Here is a 20342-nt window from a genome sequence, read left to right on the forward strand (position 1 = left end):
GCTTGCTTCAGTGCCTGTTGAGTCATTATACATGTTGGGTCATTTTCCCTTTTTCTCTTTAACAAAGAATCCCTCCCCCCCACCTCCCCGGCTCATTCTCTCCCACCCCTACGCTTTGGCAGGGCTTTTGCCAGCTTAAGATCTAGGTTCTTCTTCCAGCCACCCCTCTATATTCAACAGAGTTGACACTCTGATGTCAACCCCATTGACACCAGAGAACGTATTTATGTGGCCAAGGAGCCTCTCTCAGAACATGTGATGTATACAGAGGATCAGAGTATAGCTTTTGGCTCCTCTCAGATATCTTTATTTATATGTCAGTCTCTTTAAGACTGTTGTCAGGAATTTGCTGTGCTTTGTCAACAGAGATTTAGAGCAAAGACAAAAGACAAGATTTTGAGCACTGACAGAGAAAGACGAGGTATTTTTGTGACACTCCTGAAAGGACTCCACCAACATCCTAGGGATGGTGTGGCATATATGTATTTGCAAGTATTCTGAGAAAAACGAGAGCTTCATTATATGACGATTTAATGGATCATCACCTCTTTCTGTATTTCTTTTTGCTACAGATTCTAGGTAATAATAGTTAGGAACAATTCAGTAGTCTCTGGAGTCTGATTCAAAGCCCAGTGAAATCAATAAAAACTTTGCACTGCCTGCAGTTCCATTTGGATCAGTTTCTTAAACTGTTCTAAGAATATTAAATATTGCTCACTCAAGATCTAATTCTACAGCTGTTTAAATATACATTAAGGGCTTTGCTGATTAGAGACAAACTGCTAATGCCAATTTAGAGGGATATAAGCAAAAAGCTGTCTTGATACTGGTGAAACATAGTCAGTGGTAACAGTGGCTTAGAAGGAGTTACGACATCAGCATTGACCTTCTATTGGTGGTTTCTCATCAAAAGGCAGAGTTCAGCATTTCTGACATTACGATTGCTTCCACAGATATGAAACTGTGAATCTGCCTGATTGTACCACTGAAAGAATTACCCCAGCCATCAGATAAGACTATGTGATGATTCTTTTTAAAGAAACATGGACATTCTATTGCGTGTCAAAAAGGAACATAAAGGGGAAAAGTGCATTATTTGAAGTATCTGTGATTTAAAACTGACTTTTTAGATTTTTTTTTGCCTTTTTTTTTTTTTAAACAGGGATAGTTTCAGAAACCAAGCAAGCTATTTTAGCCTTTTGACTCAACCTTGCAAACAGATAAAAGATATATATATCAATAAAAGGCAAAAAAAATTGGCATACATTTACTGAGTCAGCATTAGGTCTTGGCAAACCAGGCTTTCATTTCAAGAAATGATCTGGCAGGACTGTATTTTTTTACAAAGCAATGTTCTAGCCTGAAATTCAGTTTGTATTACACCATCCTTTCCTCATGGTTACACAAGGACTTTTGCATCAAGCAGGTCAGGAATAAAGGATGTCTCTTTTTTTTTTTTTTTTTTTTTTTTTTTTTAGGTGATAACCTGCAAGCTCAGCTTAGAGCCTGAGAGGCAAGCTGAGCCCCTTCTTCCAATTTGTCATTTTCTGCCATAAAAATTGCGTGGGCTAACATGATGAGCTTGTTGGCAGCTGTTTTCTGTGACAGCCTCAGCTGCTGCCATTGGGTTTGCTCACGTGCACGTGATAACCCATGCACAACGTTGCCGTCCCATTTAGGCTCAGTGAGCAGTGCTGGCATTGCAAGGCTGGCTGCTGCTGAGCACAGTGGTCTCTGGTACAGTGACTGAGAGAATAGATGGGGAAAGATCTGCTGCATGAGAAGAGAGAACCTGTGTATTCAAGCTTTAAGGTGAAGGGCAGCACTGCAAATACTATAATTAGGCAGAATGCAGGAAAACATCTTCTGCTGAACTGCCTTTGCAAACACACGCCAGATTTATTTCACCCAATTTCACTTCTTCCAGTAATCAAAGTAGACAAACAACTTGGAATGTGAAAAATCAGGCAGATCTAGCCTGAGTTTGTTTTCTGTAACACAGTCCCAGGCTGTGTACTTGCTGTGAAACATGCAGCAGCATTTTAAAGGGAACCTTGTCTGGGCACACCAGCATTTGCACCTCTCCTTCCTGTGCCCTGTGTGTTGACACTGAAATTTTGTAATTTATCACAGCACATCTATGAGGAGAAAATCCAGGCATCTTTTCCCCTCTCTCCATCACATGCTATGTACTGACAGGTGAGTCACTTCAAGTTCTACTTTGCATACGATTAAAATCACCTCTAAGCTCAGAGATGGGTCAGTCCTGTAGGATCTGGAACAAGTAACAAAATGCTTAAGGTCCCCTGGAAAACCATCAGGTAATCAAGCTGACATGCACAGCCTCACCACTGTCAGCCTCACAGGGAGATTTCCATTTGGCTAGCATATTCTTCATGTAGATCTTCTGGCCTTCCAATCATGTCCACTTGAGGTATTGTGGTCACAAGCACCCTCTTCCCAAGAGTATCCTCAGGCTAGTGACCACATACTTTCTAGAAACACTTTCCCAGTAGGGAATCTTTCATACAGCCTTCAACCAGACACAAGCTTCCATGTCCCCATAGTCCTTATCCAGACCCCCGAAAGCATCTCGTCTCTCAGCTTGGGTGTTTCTGGTCCCACAGTATGTGCAGAGAGGTGGCTGACAGCCAAGGTGATGGAGGTTCACCTCCAAACGGAGCTGCCACCCCAATGCACAAAGGAATAGCTTTGATCCAGGTTTTCCAGAGTGGTGGTCCTAACTACACCATCACCACTCCAAAAGCAAAAGAAGCAGCCTGAGCATGCCTGTTCTCATGGAGGGCTACTTTTTGGGGGAAATTAGCTGTGTGACAGGCAGAGTGCATGGGTACAGGGCTCTGGGGAACTGTGACATGGTCTGCCTTGAGATGGCTGGCTGGCAGTCAGGACAGCCAGCTTACAAACTGGCACTACAGTCCCTCAGCAGGAGTCACTCATGTTCCTTTGTGTTTCTTCAAGGAGATCAAAATTCGGGCTGCTTTGGGAGTACAGCAGCTGCTGGGCAGAGCATCAGGGCCTGGCCTCTGTGCCGGAGTAGCATCCTGGGTGCAGGAAGCATTATTACAATTATTACCTTTCCAAGTAGAGCAGGGCTGTAGGAATTGGTGTCTGGCCCTGCTGCAGCACTGCTAGGGTGGAGGGTGATGGCCTGGGAGAGGTGTAGGGGCCTGAGCTGTGGGGGTGCCCTGCGGATGGGGACATTCGGGACTACAGTGTCCTCAGGGCTCAGGCCCTCAGCAGCACTGCTGCTGGCACTGGCTGCATTTCCACTGGCATGCTTCACCTCTAATTTGGGAAATAAAAAATAGAGGCTGGCACAGAGCCATGGGAAGGCTTCTGGCTCCTGCAGCATCAGGCTGACAGGCTGCATGCAGGCTTCAGCCCCACTTCATAAAGCAGGCAGCACCCCTTTCCCATTGGCAGCCCCACCCCAGCAGTGTCACAGCAGCATTTCCCCTTCTGCAAATCCTCTAATGTGGAGCATTCAATGCATAAACACAGAGGAGTATAACAGAGCTTCTGCAGATTGCTGCTTAGGGAGTAGATTCTTTTAAAGCTGCAGCATGCAATTCATATTGCTGCTTAGAACTTGTTCTTCAAACACTTGCAATGCCTTGCTTTTGTTTCTCATGCTTAAAATTTTCATCTCTCTCTCTTTGGGAAAGGTTTCCAGGTTTCTGACACAACGTTTGAGTGAAACTTCTGCACTGACAGGTGCTCATGCATAGCTGCTAAGGGAGGAAAGCCAGGAGGCAAGAGCACCCAGCACTGTCCACAGTGAGAAAGGCTGAAAGTTTGCCTAACAGATGCCTCCCAGAGTGATGCACAAAGCCAAAATACGGACAAAGGAAAAACTTAGCATGCTCCTGCAGTAAGGAAAATAGTAGGCCACACCTTGTTTTGTCCATCTTCTTAAATTCTTATCCAGCATCTCACGCACTGCAGAGTGCCGAGACTATACATTTAGAGCGCAAGAAACAGGATTGCTCAATGGCAGGGATGTTTTTCTTCAAGTTTTTGTGTAAACCTACAGACACCTGGCCAAGCTATGCACCTTTTACAAGCCTGTACACGTACAGCAGCCGAGATGTATGTCTGAACTCCCCAAGGCTACATCAGAAACAAACAAGTTTCTCTCCTCTTTGCTTCCTACATGCCCAGAATTTCTCCACAGAGCAAGTGAGCGTACTCCAGTAGTGGCAGCTGGGGCCGACTGGGAATCATCCACATTACTGCTAGCCAAGGTGATACCAACCACTGGGACCAAAGCCAGTACAGCAAAGCGAGCCCTTCCTACACACCACGGAGAAAGATATCACTTGTCTCAAGAAGGAAGAGCACCAGTGCTGCAGAAGACAGTAAACCCGTAGGCATGAAAAGAGAGCTTCTGATAGACATCTCTCTATGTCCTTCTGCCAATGTGAAACAGTTCTTTTTCACATAGCTTCTCAGATATTTCTGAGCTTTTGTTTTTTCTCATTGGAATTTGGGAGAGCCTGTGAATGGGGATGCATCTCTGCCACTCTTACTAAAATCTATAGCATTTGCAGAAGTTTTCTTAAAGAGCCGAGAGAGTCTGTTGCACTGGACTGGACTCAGCCTCAGTGCAATATTTTTTCAGCTACTCCTCCTCCACAGCTGTGGACCCCAGTACCAAACCAGAGAGCACACTGGTGTTTGCCAAATGCTCCAAAATTTCTGCTGCTTGTGCCCAGACGTGAAAGCAAGAGCCAGATCCAAACAACGAGGGCTGAAGGCCAGCTGGGCAGATCAGCAAAAGAATGGCAGATGAGGATAGGTTTGTCATATTATAGAGATAAATAGTTACAATGAAAAAATAGCCTGTGCCAAGTAACTAGAGACTCAGTATCTGTGACTAATTGGATATTTGTTCAGCTGCAGAACACCAATCTAGCACCAAATCCCACAATCCCATAGTAAAGCCAAGAAACTGTACATCTTGTCTCATTTGCACATAGTACCGAGCTAGAAAATAATAACAGGAAGTATATTCTTCACAGAGGAAAAATGAAACGTGTGATGTTTTCCTTTCCTTTGCCTCCTTGCCAGAGACAAAGGTGAAACCAGCACAGCTACTGACACGACACTGACAGAAGTAGACTTACTATTAGGGTTTGGAACTCCAGAAACAATGTCTTTGCTGTCGGGAGCAAGGGCGCCGTAGTTAGCGTGGTGGTGGTGATGGCGGTGGTGGTGGTGGTGCCTCGCAGGCATTTTTGCAGCATATGGTGCTCCGCCATTCTCCTCAATGTTGAACTGGTGCAGGTCGCTGTTGTTCAAGGGATAGCTATAAAATAAAGTCGGTCCTAGTTAGAGTGGGAAATAGAAGGATAAATTGTACATTTGGAGAGAAGAGAGTGCAAATTTCCTCAGGGAAAAAAAAAAGTTCTTTTTTTTGGCAAATAAAATTTTTTATGACTTTTACACTTTTCTATTAATAGGAGTGTCACAGGGCGAGGAAAAAGGACTCCTCTGCCTGTTTGACAGGACTTTAATGTCAGAATTCTTTTTGATTTTGCACACTGCACAAGCTCTGCTAGAGTCTTACACCGAGTCAAATTCCAACCGAACTATGGAATATGACTCTCAAAAACATCAAAATTTGTTCTGCAGGAATTTGCAGTTTCACCTCCAATAGGAAAAAGGTCAGGCAACAAACAATAATTCTTTTAAAATGAAACTGTCAGAAGAGAAAAGCAAAGAACAGTCCTCAAATGACTTTATAAAGCCTGTGACTGTTTAGGGCTACAAAATAATGGTGAAAAGGCTCCATGAAAAATACAGGACATGGGAAAAATGGAGAAATATCCCATTGGAAACAAAAGGTTTTACAGGTAACAGCACACAGAATAGCACTTGGTCCAAAAGGGATCGCATCTCTGGTAAATACCTTTTGTTGTTGTTGTTGTGAAAGTTTACTCAGGAGACTAAGTTGTCAAGCTACAATATATGGAGAAATGGAGGCACTGACATTTTAACTGATCATCTCTACCTCAGATGTGTCACGTGACACTACTACTTTTCTGCTGTAGTTTCAATGGATGCTGTTTCAGTTTATTGTCTGAAATGATGAGGAGTGCCTAGAAATATGCCAGCAACCAAAAAAAAATTGACATAATTTTACACAGATACTGCAAATGACTTGGAAATAATCCCTTCAATGAAGTGTTTAAAACATTTATAATGTTTTAACTAATTCTGTTGCATTAGGCAACAGTTGCAGTAAATCAATTCATTCTCCACCCCCACCCCCCAAAAAAAACCCAGAAGCCCCTGTCCATTTGAAAAATGCTAACAAAATTATCTCTCCACCCACATGAGTGTTCAGTTTGCTTCTGTTACCAACAATAGCTGAAAACCTGACAACATGGAATAAAGACAAACAGAATAATTAAAGGAGCAAAGAATGAATTATACCTAGCTACTCGCTACATATGTTTTCTGCAGACTACTTACTGATTCAAAGCAAAATGAACAAGTCATCTGGACACACACACACATCTGCATCATTTCCAAGGATATGCTGAAGCTTGCAACTCAGTGCATCATTAGTAACGACTGCCTTCTTAGCAACAACTGACAGCATGAGGTTTCTGACTGGGTAGCAATTGAATAATGCTTTCATGCAGGTTACTTTTTTGAAAGCAGGAGGCGGGGAGGGGAAGGCTTTGTGTATTCTCCTTGGCAAGTTCCCAGCATGTAGCAAGGACTGCCAATAAAGGCACTTCTGATGCTCTATTTGCCTTAAGGAAACAGCACAAATAGGGGTCACATACACAGGGAAGAGCTTTGGTGAGCTCAGATAATCCAGGAAGGTCTTTTGAAACTGTACTATATCTTCACTCTTATAATCAAATTAAGTAAGTGCCTACTAGGGAAAAATGGTACAGGCTAATGAGATTGCATACTAATTGTAACAGCTTGCCTGCACTCTCCCCTTCAAGCTCTTTGGATCAAAGTGACATTTTTTGACAGGGAGAAGAGCTGGTTTTGTTCACAGAATGAAAATATTAACAGTCCGGGGCTGGAGTCTCAGCACCTCTCTTGCTTCTTCTGGTTTACGATTCAACATTTTTCAGGACACAAAGCCCCATGCATTCGGGAGTTGCTTTCATTTCACTGGCTGACAGGTTTGTTTAGCAGGTTATTCACCAGCCTTTTAAAAACAATTAAGATCACACTGAATCTTTACACTGACCCCTTGTATTGCTATGGGCACGAGGTAGCTCCCATGCTGAAACGGGAATGACCTGGGCAACTGAGTGAACCAAACAGCTCTGGCACGATTATGAATTTGCACCAAGTTCTCTAGATTTACCTCTTGGCTGTCCAGACAGGAGAGTTCTCACCACGTAAAACGCAGGGTGACCTTTATTTCAAAGAAGTAAAGAGCCCAACAAAGCTAATGTTCAGGTGTGCACTGAAATCCAAGCCCACGGCAGTGCACTCTGATGGGCAAACCCCTCCTGAAAATGCTGGCCCAGCTAAGAGGATGCAGCCATCCACTCTTTTCTGGGGCTGGCAGCAACTGGCAGATATGGGCACAACCTCATGGGCACTTAGTTATCTCTTGTACTTCACATTCACACCCTCCTTCCCACCTAAGAGTTCTGCACAAACACACTATAGGTTGGTGAGCCATCAACAACAGTGCTTGCAGCAGCTTCAGATCCAGTCTGCTAGAGAACCTTGGCAGTACCCCCAAAAAATATAAGGAGTAGTTCTAATCCCTATCCTGTTTACTCTGTACTGTTTAATTTAGGAGCACATTAGGCATCATAGTGTAGTTGCTACAAGATGGTATCGAGCTGGTATCATCATGGCATCATTTAGCAGAGATGTCACATCTATTTTCACTAATTTTAGTGTTCTCCCATTATCTTATATCTAAAGTCTTGACACTTTTCCCCTAGTGCATCTTTCTGCCATTAACATTCCTTTTTATTGCCTATTTCTATCTGACTTACCTGAATATGTAATGTGCTCACACATCCTTCTCCATCCACTGATGCAAGAAAATCAGTATTTTCTCTGAGTCAGCTTTCAGACTGTATCCTGCTCTCTCCAGGTTTTCATACTTGCTCCCCAGACATCAAGTAACACTCTCAAACTAAGTGCAAACTTGGGCAGATACTGGTTTTCATCTTTTCTCCTGTAATTGTCTTTTGGTCCTCCTGGTACATACCAATGTTTCACGTCTGCTTTGCCTTTTGATAGGCAATAGGCCATTGTGCAGGTTTCCTGCTTTATTTACCAGTTGAGTTTTCTGACCAAGCTCCAGCTGCTCCCTACATAACCAACTCTTGCCCTTCAAGGAATAAGGCAGTGCTCTACAGACAGTTCTCTGAAGAAAGAAAACATTTCTTCCCTCTCCATCCTGCATGAAGGCAAAGCACTGCTAGCAGCCCCAGGCTAAACCTTTAAAAAGAATCAAAGTTCACAGATACTTGGTAATGCTGTTAGCCTCAAAATTTACACACTTACTTTCCTCTGACCAAAAAGACAGCCTGTAGAGAAACAGAGCAATTGGTATATATCTTCTCATTAGTTTTTCCATTGTTTGAATTTCATTTTCGTTACTAGCCCTCTATCCTAATTTTTTAATCCTCACTCTGCTTTAGAAGATAGTTTCAGATGGCATCCTTAAATTTCATGTGCTCCAGCTATCTGCTGCATTACTGAACCATGCCTCTATTGTACGACTCACACAGACATGTTAGGGGATCAGGAAAAAAAATGGGGAATAGAAAGGTACTGAGAAAGAATTCAAAAGACTGAATTCTTCACCTCTCCCCTCACAAAAGGACCCCGCAGGCATACATTACCCCAGCTGATTGCCTGAGCTGAACCTTAAAAAATTCTCCCTAGCAGACTTCATGACCTGCCTGTACAATCTATTTCAGTGTCAAGCCATGCCTACACTTACTTTTTCCATTTAACCTAAGCTACCTTTACTGCAGTTTAAACCTGTTATTTCTCCTCCCATCTGTCAATGAACAAGTTATTTCTTGCTACAGAAGACCATGTTTGTGGAAACAATTTTCACATCTTCCTCCAGATTTTGAAGCTCTCTGAACTCTCAGTGGCCCCTCACTCATAACGTTTTCTACTGCTCTGATCGGTCTTGCACCCCATTCTGCACTCCCACCCCCTGCTCTGCCTCTGAGATGTTGTGCATTCCTGCTGAGGCCTTAAAAAGGCATTATATGCTTGCCATATCCTATGGGACCAGTTTCTGTGTATATACTATAACATGACATTTGCTTTCTCCTAAACAGCATACAGCTCTTGACTCACATTCAAATCCTCATCCTCAGGAACACCACCCTTTCCTAAAGCAGCCAGGCATCCCTCCCTCCTGATCTGTAAAGCAGGCTACTTGGAACTAAGAGCATCCATTCCTCCTGAGCTGTATCTTAAACTTTTACATGTGCTAAGGTCACAAGCAACCCATGCTGGACCCATGTGTGAAGCAGAGACTTTCAGAAGTCTAACGAAAGTAGTGATTGCACATTAAGCTTCAGCACGGCAGCTAGGGAATGAGATTTCACAGCTGTGTCAAGCCAAGCACTCATGTTTAAGGTTAGTCTCTGCATTTGGAGGAGAAAAAAAGGAGACTTTGGGTTTATTCCCTGCCCATGCTTCAAAAGAAGTTCAAAACAAAACAAGTTACTTTTTAGTAAACCTTGCTTTCAACTTATTCAGAATCTCATACACCCTTTGTGTCACTGTAGCATGTAAAGTGGCACAGACAGCATAGAAAGAACTAGCACACTAGAAATTTCTTTGTGAGCAGAAATGAAATGTGGGAAACAGAATGTGGTGCCCTGAGCAAGTATCATTTAATGGCCAGAACCAGTGTGCTGAAGCAAAAGGCCTAGAGAGGACTCAGTATTACACATGAAAGGAAGCCAGACCATGGAGGGAGGACTGCTTATAAAAGAAAAAGGGTGCAGCTTCATTTTTGCAGCTGAGGACTGAGACATATAACAGCAACGAGTGTTCCTAAGTAAAGAAGGAAGGCCAGGTTGGATGGGGACCTGGGCAGCCTGGTCTAGTAGGTGGCAACCCTGCTCATGGCAAGGACTTGGAAATGGACAGTCTTTAAGATCCTTTCAACCCAAGCTACAGTATGATTCTGTAATCCCTACAAGCACACTTATATGATTTTTTCCCCTGCACCATGTAACCAAGGCTTCTTGGTTTCCTAAAATGCAGAAAGCATACCTTAAGCTGACAGCACTGTTACACTTCTATGCTGTGCCCTGACATCAGCAGATGGCAGAACTGGAGAGATGCATTGCAGCAGTCCTCATCCACTTGTAGGAACACCTCAGGAAACCATGTATTTCTTCCACCCTGGAAGCAGAGTGGGCAGCCAGCAGCTTTCTCCCAGCCAAACCAGCCAGCCAGGAAGGAAGGGAGGAGGAAATGGCCATGGGGAAGCAGATGTTCAGAAACAACACTGAGAGCAGTGAGAGTATCTCCTTTAGGAGATACACCAGCTTCTTGTGTTAGGAGAAGCTGAGATAAGCTTTGAAGCAGTAGATCCAGCTTCCAATTAATCTGCAAAGCCTGCAGCAAAGCATGTTCTAATAAAACACCAAGGAACAAATCTCAGCTCAACACAGCCATTGTCCTCACAGACTTCACCTTATCTGTATAAAGATCATTAAAAAAATACTGCCTTGCAAAACTGTCATGCAAAATATCCCCACTGGGGAACTGAACTTTTCTTCATTTACAAATGGTTTTAATTAATGATAATGATAGCTAATGATATTTAATCACCTGTCAAAAAAAAAAAAAAAAAAATCACTGTCACAGATGTCCTTGCAGATGAGAAGAACTCCAAAAAGACAAGATTTTCTAAGACAGATGAAAACCCACCCCAAGCCAGTGTTGCCCTCCCCTCTCAGCCTGCACTTGGGAAACCAGCTGGTAACAAAGGGCGCTCTGGGAGCGAAGGTAAGGAGCAGCTCTGTCTGCCAAGACAGCCTGCAGCTGATCTCAGGTTGCTAACCCAGGTGACAGCCTTTCCTGCCACTTACCCCATGAAGGTTTCAGGCCTTCCAAGCTAGGCACACTCTTGCCTTTCTTATTTCACCTTCTGCAGGGAGAGTTACATGAGAAATGGCCAAATCTCATAGAGCTTTGAAGGAATTAGGGACCTTTTGGTGAGAAGCATCTTGCAATGTCTACAAAATGCTATGAGCAATGCAATATAAGATCCAAAATACCTGAAAAGCCTTGGGAAATTTGAATGCAGATACCTCTACACTGAAACAAAGAAAACAAACAAACAAAAAAATACAACACAGTGAAAATAAAAGTAACAGAGAGTAGAAAAAGGAAGAAAATGCGGCAATTTATGTGTATCAGGGAAGCAGCAGCTTGAGAAAATGGAGAGGAAGGGAAAGAAAGGGACAGCAACCTGAAAGCCACCTGCTGCTCACTATGCTTGGCCCCAACCACCACAGCAAGGCTTAAAAATCTGCTGTCTCTGTTCCTGCAAAGCTGAAATGCTTTCAAAAAACTCTTTTAAAATAAATTAATCCAACTGTAGAAGTGTCATGCTAATCTAATTCTAAATGTTTCCAATGCCCTACAAAGAAACATAGGGTAACCTGAATGTGCCGTAACTTCAAAGTCTAGCATGAATGTACCTGACACCACTGCCACACAAAAAGACTCATGTTATAGATTTTTGCTGTTCTTTTAAATGCATTATCAATATAGCCACTGAACAGGTATAGCGTACAGCAAGTAAAAACTTCCATCAAGAGGTAAAAGTAACACAAAATCAATCACTCAGCACACACAGCAAGGTTATTCTCAGCCTTGTGAGCTGTCCTATCTACACTTTCATGCAACACTCGAGCAACTCATCGGAATTCCAGCAAGAAACTTTTCATTTCATCTTAAAAGCCATTTCCAGACTATTTTTTAAAATCAGAAACTGAAAATAAGACAGAGATATATTAAATACAACAGTAGAATTTGAAAATGACTGATAACAAACAGAGCCTTTCTAGGATCAGAAGCAGCAACTTTTTCTATTTTTACTAAATTCTAAAAATCATAGAATCAGTCAAGTTGGAAAAGACCAAGAGGGTCATCCAGTCCAACCACCAACCCATCTCCACCAAGCCCACTAACCATGTTCCTCAGTGCCACATCCACACACCAGTGATGGTGACTCCACCACCTCCCTGGGCAGCCTGTGTCACTGCCTCACTGCTCCTTCTGAGAAGAAATTTCTCCTAATACCCAACTTGAACCACCCCTGGCGCAATAGATTTAGTGGGGAAAATAAAATACTTATAAGTAAGCATCTTGTTACCTGGAATTTAAATTGCAGTAGATCAGTACTTCCTACTAGTAATTAGCTGTGGCTGTATCTTCCATTTTCTTCAGGAGGCTGGAAGGATGTTTTGTCTTATTTAAAAATATACTTCTTTTTTTTTTTAAATATATATAATCCTTTAACATATGACAATTAATCCAGGAATTACAGGTTTTCCGTTTTTTTTTTTTTCTACTTGAAATGCTTGTTTGTGCTTTAATTCAGTTTTTGACACTGTGAGGTACAGGTTTTGCTGTTTAGCTGAAGGTAAGACTACTAATACAATTAAAAAAAAAAAAGATGAAGAATGAGGAAAAATACAAGCACATTACAAACTTAGAAGACTAGAAGTACAATAAGAAATCAAAATTGGAAATGTAATTGTGATGACAAGAGAGAACTCTCGGGGCACTTCCACTGATTCTCCATAGCTCTGCTTTTATCTTGTTTTTAAATTGAAAGGTTACTCAGAAGAAGAACTTTTCAGAAGGCTTGATGAGTATGGCAGCCATAATGAATGCTTCTTTTCACAGAGACAAAACGAACCAGATTTCTTCATATGAAGACATCATTTCATTTCTTTGCATTTCTTCAAATCATATGGACATGCAACACATCACAGAAAATAAGATGCTACCAAACCAAAAGCAGTCCCGCAGTCAAGAGAAAGCCATTATCCTGAAACTCAAAGCCAAAAAGTAACACTGGAGGTAAGATATTAGGCTGGAACTTCCTATCTCCTACCTTCTTTCTGTGCCAAATCTACTAGGACTCTACATTTAAAAAAGTCACACACACACACACACACACACACACACACACACACACACAAAAGGACCATAATCTTTAGTAAAGTTGGATTTAAAAAACTGCATTAAAAATAATAATAATAAAAACCTTTTCCTCCAGTTCAAAATTGAAGGTTATAATCTGCTGAAATTAAAAGCAGTATATGTGATCACAGAACACATACTTATGTTTTCTGTGTTAGCCTACTAATACATGCAGTAGTCAGTGCACAGGGAGGCCTGGTTTGAGAACTTCACAACTAAATTCAGATTAACGCTCATGAAATCAATTGTTTAAAAAAAATTGTCTCACTATAAAGGACAGTCATGAAGCAGTCATCGGTAAGTAGTTGAGAGCAGAACGTTACCTGCAGAAGAAGCTTTAATACTGGAAGTGACTCATTTAAGAGAGGAACTTGAGCTGAATCCAGCTTTTATCTGTTTTTGCAATGCAGTGACAATAAGACAAACAGCACACAGTCAGAAAGGAGGCCTATTTGGCCAGTCCCTTCCAGGTACAAGAATATATGAAAAACAAGGAGAACAACAGAGGCTGAACAAGGTCTTTCTCATTTTCACACACTGCTTTATGATGACAGAAGACAAACAGGTAGATAGGTGTGGTCTACAGCTACCATTTACGTTATGCTTTCACTTATCTACTTTGGCATTGTTTTGGCTGAATATTCCTGCCTGTTTGGTGTCTGTTGAACAAAGGACTAATTTTCCTGCAGGCCCTTCAGCACTCAGGAGCATTGAATATAGCACGGTACTTTTACAGGCTTTTGCAAATTGAACATAAAGTAGGAAAAAGTATTCATTTCTTAAAGGTTCAAAAGCTCCATCCTCAGTATTGTAGCACAAGTGCAGCTGAGACGCAGACTTAACTGGTGGAATGCTGTTTCAAGATTGCTCTCAGAGAAGATCCTTGGCCTGCACAGTCTTAACACAGCAGCCAGAATCCTGGTGGATCTGTCCCTTTTCAAAGTGCAGCACAGAGTCTGAGAATAATTTCAAGAAATACAATCCCTCTTTATGCCCATTAATGCTAATTGGTCTGCAGCAGCTCTGTTTTGAAGTCTTAGCAACGCCCAGCTAGGCCTGCAAGGACAGCACTCCTCACAAGGCTGTTTTTCTCAGTTCTCTTTTGCCAGAGTAAGGCAGAAGTGCTTATCAGCAGTCTTTCCAGAGATGTGATGTGTCAGGTTAGGTGGATATCTCTTCAGTCCTTCCAGCTATGTAGTTGTAGCCTGCCTGCTGGATACGCCAACCAGCGTCTGGTGGAAAATCTGAGTTGTCTTCTCCATTCCTTCAGATCTGCATCTTGCCAGCTTTGACAAGTGAGAAGCAAGTGATCTTCAATTTTTGCCTGTCCTAGAAGTTCCCCAACTCCTTGTCAGCAGTGGAAGTTCCATTTTCAAAATTATTTGCAGGCTCTAGGTTCCTCTCAGGTAGAAGAGAGATTTTTTGCCACGCTCATTTAGAATGAGGAAAAAATGACATTTTACATCAAAGACCCAGAATACACCGTTTGGTTTTGTCCACAACGTGAGAAAGAAATCCCTCTTCTGGATGATTTGCATATCGGTTCACTGGTAAAACGTTCTGGAAGGACATGTTGTTTCTTGCCCTTAAATGTGCAAACTTCAGATTGCCAGCTTTGGAAATACATTACAAAGCCCAATCCATTTGTTCTGTTTGCCTGTGACTCATATCAGCTAAAGAAAAATAGCTGAAAATGAAAGTGTAAAGGAAAAGCCCACGCTAAAACAATTTACTGAAAGTGACAAGACTTTCAGTATTATATTTCAGTATCATATTTTAATAGTCAACATTAATCATTAATTTGCACGCTAGGGTCTGGTTGGGGCTGAAGAGTGGTGTATTTCAGCCCAAGTGACAGATGCGGAGTTGCCAGCTTTTTGATCCCCTCCCACAGCTCCTAAGGCAGAGCATGCAGGTTATGGAGCCGTAACCAGCCAAAAGCAATCTCAGCGTAAAACAGAATACTAGCCCTACGCTCACTGGGAAAGGACTGGTTTACAGCTGTAGAAAATGCAGGTGAAACACACAGAGATGGACCAGCAGGTACTCAGTTTCGATGTACCAAGCAATTCTCCAGCACGCGGAAGAATGCAGCCTGTTACACACTGCACTTCAGATCAGTCCAATTTCTGCAGTTCCTTGCAGTGTACTCAAAGAATTTCCCCTACTTAGATTAGCCAAGGATAGCATTTATCGCCTGTAATCAGATTACAGAAGAGTTTCTAAATGCATACTGGACTTGTAAAAAGAAGATTTCGGACTTACACAATGAACAGATTTCAGAACTGGGTGGGGAAAGTTTGTACAAACAGTTCAGAGGGTGCTCCTGAGAACATGCTTCATTTGGATTCATGAAGTGATACTTCCTTCAGGCCATGCACAAGGCTTTTTCCCCCCCCCCACCCCCCCCTTCAAAAGCAACTTCCTGGTACATTTACAATGCATACAAAATTTGTTGATTTATCTATACCTGCAATGAACACGACATGCTCTTTTTATGTATGTGTGTGGCATTTCCTCCTAAGAAAAGTTATGATAATTCAGCACAAGGTGAAAGCACTCACCTACTAGGGCGATCAAGTTTCTGTGGTGGGCTTGGGCATTTATAAACTACCACTGGCTACCTGTAGTAGCATGAATCTAAGACATACCATTGATTTATATCATTAGAACATCCCCAGTCTTTTATCTGCTCACTGCAGGGGCACCCACATCCATCCTTGTCCAGGTGGTGCATGAGTCAGATCAAGGCCAGCAAAAACAGAGAGAAATATCCCCTTTTCCCAACCACATCCCCACACATTTGTGTCAGGAAGCCAGTTCTGACCACAGCAAGGAAGGACAGAGAAATTCATCTGTTCTTACCTATCCGAATGCTCGATGACATTTTGGTACAAAATTCTGCAGGCAGCGAGGAGGATGTGGAATGGAAAAGTGTAAGGAAACTGCAGAGTGTGCAAGCTCCTTCTTCAGAGAAGCAATTCAGACCAGAGCTTCCCTTGAGGTGACATGCACCACATACAGAGCACAGAAGTCTCACAGGATGTTCTTCATCCATGTGCAGACCTCATATCTCCTGCATGAGACCTTTTAACACTCACAGACTGGTTAGGGTCTGTGCTGTTTTTTCTTGAGATCCATCAGGAAGATCAGTGCACCTCAGCAATAAACCAAACTAGAAATAAAAACACATGATGAGGAGGAATGCTGACAACAAACCGCACAGAATTTATGCGACAAAACCAATAACGTGTTATGAAGTTAGGCATGTGAATTGTGAAGCAATAGATGGTCCACCTAACTAACGTATTGAAAACAATAAAAAAAAAAAAAAACACCCTAAAACCAGAAAAACCTCCTTCTCCAGAGGGCATTCAGTGCAGCGAAACTAGGCTCTTGTTCCAATGGCTCCAGAAAGAAGTTTCTATTTCTCCCTTTCTCAAATAAAACACTGATGAAAAAGAGGAAGACCAGCATTGGGAAACTGAAGGCAGCCTCTATGATCTGACACTTACTCTGGCACTGTCGCATCCCAGTGCACAATTGCTTTATTGTTTTCCCCCTCTTACCCCACAGATATTAGTAGCACAGACATTATCTGTAGCAACAGACACTACAGTGCAGCATTAGTAGGGCAACACAGGTACAAATCAGTGGTGTGTCACATCTAACCCTCCCCATAAAGCTTTCAAAAATAAATAACACATCATAACCAAAAGAAAAAGATTGAGAATTTTATTTGTACTTAGCACATACAGGAGAGATCAAAACAAATATTAAAAGACAGCATTTGTAAACAAATATACTTTACAAAAAGATATACACTATCAAATTTGCTCTGAAAAAAATGCATGGTTATAGCTGTTTATAAATGTATATTTAATCAAAATCAAGTTTAAAAATTACTTCACTTTCAAATATCCCATGTAAAGACTTATTCATTCCGACAACTTCAGAGAGACCACAGACGTAAGGCCAAGCTAAACACATGAGTGAAGATGGCACTGATTCCCAGTTAAAAAAAAATAAATCGGCAAGTGATCAAAATGCCAGCCAGTCTAAAGAACTAGGTTTGTAAAATATATATTCAACTTTTCAAATGTCTACCTTAAAAAAATAGAGCTATCATCTCCTCTTGCTTGTGCAACCTACTGTAGGGAATCGGTGGAGGGCCGGACTAGATGGCCTCCAGAGATCTCTTCCAACCCCTACAATTCTGTGATTCAGTATGATAAGCTGTGGTCTTGAATCCATGCAATGAAGAGCTATCAGTAGGTAGCTTTATGCAATTGTGTCGTTCATTTTTGTAGTCACATTAAAAATAACAAGACAGCAGCACCCTTTCAGCAAGGATTCATTTTTAACATTCTTGCATGTATAGCAGCAGGTATGGTTTTGGGGGATGCTATTTATATAATCACTTAGTCAAAAAGTGAAAAGCATACTCTATAAACTTTATTACAATCTTCTTTCCCAGTGTTCTTTGTTTCCAGAGTTAGGCAAGCACCTCTAATTCTGCTGTAGAATACAAAAATTAAAAGCAAAAGACACCCAAACCTACGACTACCTCAGCAGGCTCCCTTTGGTGGCATGCCTTAAGTCATTTTAACTGCCAGTGTGAAATCTGATTTCTCATTTTTTTCTCCCTCCAGTCTCCTATTTGCACATCAACTAAAAGACAAAATGTCTCCAACTTTATCTATTAAATTGAGTCAAAAGAAACAAGACAATAAAAATCATTAAGGCTGTAATGGCTACCCTTCAACAGCAGACAGAGGATCACAGATTCAAAAAGTAATGTAGAATGTAAATCCCCAGAAATATTTCTGTTCCTGGGACACTCAAAATTCTTACCAGCTTTCACAAAGGCCTTTTCAGGATTTTTTTTTCTTTTTACAAAGACATGGAAAATACTTTTCCCAAGAACGTCCATGAGCACTAAACAAGGATGGATGTACATAAAAAGATGTACGTAAAAAGACACACACTTCATGCACAATACACTTTGAACATATGACAGACAGACAAGGACCATGGAATGCAATGATCATCTAAAGATGGCAGGTGAAATGAAGATGACTTTTTCAGAGAGTCGTCATGAGTTTATCTTGGTACACCATACTTTGGACTTCTCCTAAATTCTTCTGGTTCTGTTCTTGAATATATCGTAAATTGCTGTCCTCTCCACTTGTGGGGGGCTTCCAATATGGCCTGTCATCATGATAGGATGGCCTGTACCATTTGCACAGGTATTGGTTAGTGAGAGATGGAAGTAAACTTATGAGTGCTACACAGCAACATGAGTTCATCCAGAAAATGCTAAGCATGCATACATTGTGATGGACAGCTACCACAAAGGAAAGAAAATGGTGACAGGTCTCATAAGAATCTATTGATGCAATTGGGAATCTTTAATTCACTTCAAAGGGCCTTGAATTAGAGCAAAGCCATTTAAAATCTCTGTTCTCAAGTGTTGTGCACCAATGATCCTGAATCCCAGAGAGATGGTGGGGCCATAGGAAAGCATACATGAGTACAACAAAGAAGTAAAATAAATCATGCAAAAAGTTGAACTCATGAAAAAAATATCCCAAAGGACTAAAAAAATTAAAAGAGACAACCCTATTAAGAATGAAAATTGATCTTCCATAAATATTGCCACTCACTCCACTGGTGCAGTTAGTTATACCAAAGCAGCCAGTGCAATACAGTCCATTCTGTTAAGATGAACCTAGAGCCTATAGGTAGTACAGGTATTTCTTTAGGACTATGTGCTGAAACTTGCAAAAGTTTGAAAATAACTTTTTTTCTTTGTTTGTTCATTACTTACTGGTACTGAGAGATACTAACCTCAACCAATTCTACAGTCTCTCCTGAATCATTTTGAAAAGCAAAACAAAACATTCTAAAATTCTAAAATCACAACTGTTAATTGGAATGAATTTTCTCACAGGATGGAACATTTTGTTAAATGCAGATTTCATTTAAAGGACTTAACTTTGAAAACAGAGACAATTCCACATATTATTTAACAAATATTTTGTAGAAATATTTGTAAAAAATTTATTATCTAAAATTATAAATAAATAACTATAAAGAAATATATAAAAGCAGTACAGCATGTTTAGCTTCACTTCAACCTAAAGCCCATTCTAGAGTTGCATGGCCAATAGAAAAAATCTCATGCATACCTGTGTTTTGATCTCAGATTCACAGTCGAATTAAATGTTCTCAAATAAGGCTAACCAAGATGTTAAATGTCCAGCTTCACTACTTTGACACTACATTAAAATAACTTGTAGCTTCCACTTCAACTACACATTTGAACATTTGTACTAAATTGGAAGAAAAATTCTAAGCACCTTTCCTAATGAGTTTACAGAAGAGCATATAAGTATCCTTTTAGAATTACAAGCCAAGATATAAAAGTTTCATTGCTCATATTTCACTGGCCTTAATCTTTAGCCGGGCAACAGAGGTTGTGGAGGGGGGGGAGATTGTCTACACACTTTATAGTACATTATTGTGCTTATTTCGATATCTCTCTGCTCCAAGGTTAACTATTTGGCTTTAAAACGCATCATCAGTGATGAAATCTTTAGGATTAAAGAAAAAAAAAAAAATCAGCAAAACCTCAAATGACTTATAAAATTATTAACTTCTATCAATACTTCCTCTTCGGTAACGTAAAATTGGATATTGGATATTTAAAATCACAAACAAAAGTCTGGACATGAAAACCCTAAAGCCAGGAAGGATCTTGAATACAAAGTACAGGCAGGGTTAATTATTCAATTTAAACAGTCTTCTGTTTCTGGCATAATTTTCATGTCTGCTTTACTGTTCTACACCAGAAATTCTGAGATGACAATGAGCATGCCTGCTTCTCTGCCTAATAAGTACTTGCCTTTTTCCTACATTCTCAGGTTCAAATTCAAGCTAAATTGTCTTTTCATCCATTTTAAACTCATCACTTCCAGAGCCCACCCACACCAAGAACAAAGTTTAGCTATCTGATGTAAGCAGACAGAAATTAAAAGGTAAAATCAACAGGAGTAAAGATAAGGGTGTTGGTATTTTTCAGTCAAGATGGTATTTGCCAAAAAAATCCTGAGCAG

At 41.1% G+C, this 20342-nt stretch overlaps 1 protein-coding gene across 7 annotated transcripts in view; it reads right to left on the reverse strand.

Annotated features, from left to right (window-relative positions):
* EPB41L4B (erythrocyte membrane protein band 4.1 like 4B) overlaps window positions 1–20342 on the reverse strand; it is a 168171-nt gene that overhangs the window by 65172 nt on the left and 82657 nt on the right. For 5 of the 7 annotated variants that reach the window (XM_085220536.1, XM_085220535.1, XM_085220534.1 and 2 more), the window contains one exon: window positions 5151–5332. In XM_085220536.1, coding sequence (XP_085076662.1) covers window positions 5151–5332 — 182 coding nt within the window. Of the gene's footprint in view, window positions 1–5150; window positions 5334–16945; window positions 18457–20342 lie in introns of those variants that run through there. The other 2 variants (XM_085220539.1, XM_085220538.1) reach the window with 2 other exon arrangements.

This window comes from Meleagris gallopavo, chromosome 3 (genome assembly GCF_905368555.1).
Source record: "Meleagris gallopavo chromosome 3, MGAL_WU_HG_1.1, whole genome shotgun sequence".
NCBI classification, from domain to species: Eukaryota; Metazoa; Chordata; class Aves; order Galliformes; family Phasianidae; genus Meleagris; species Meleagris gallopavo.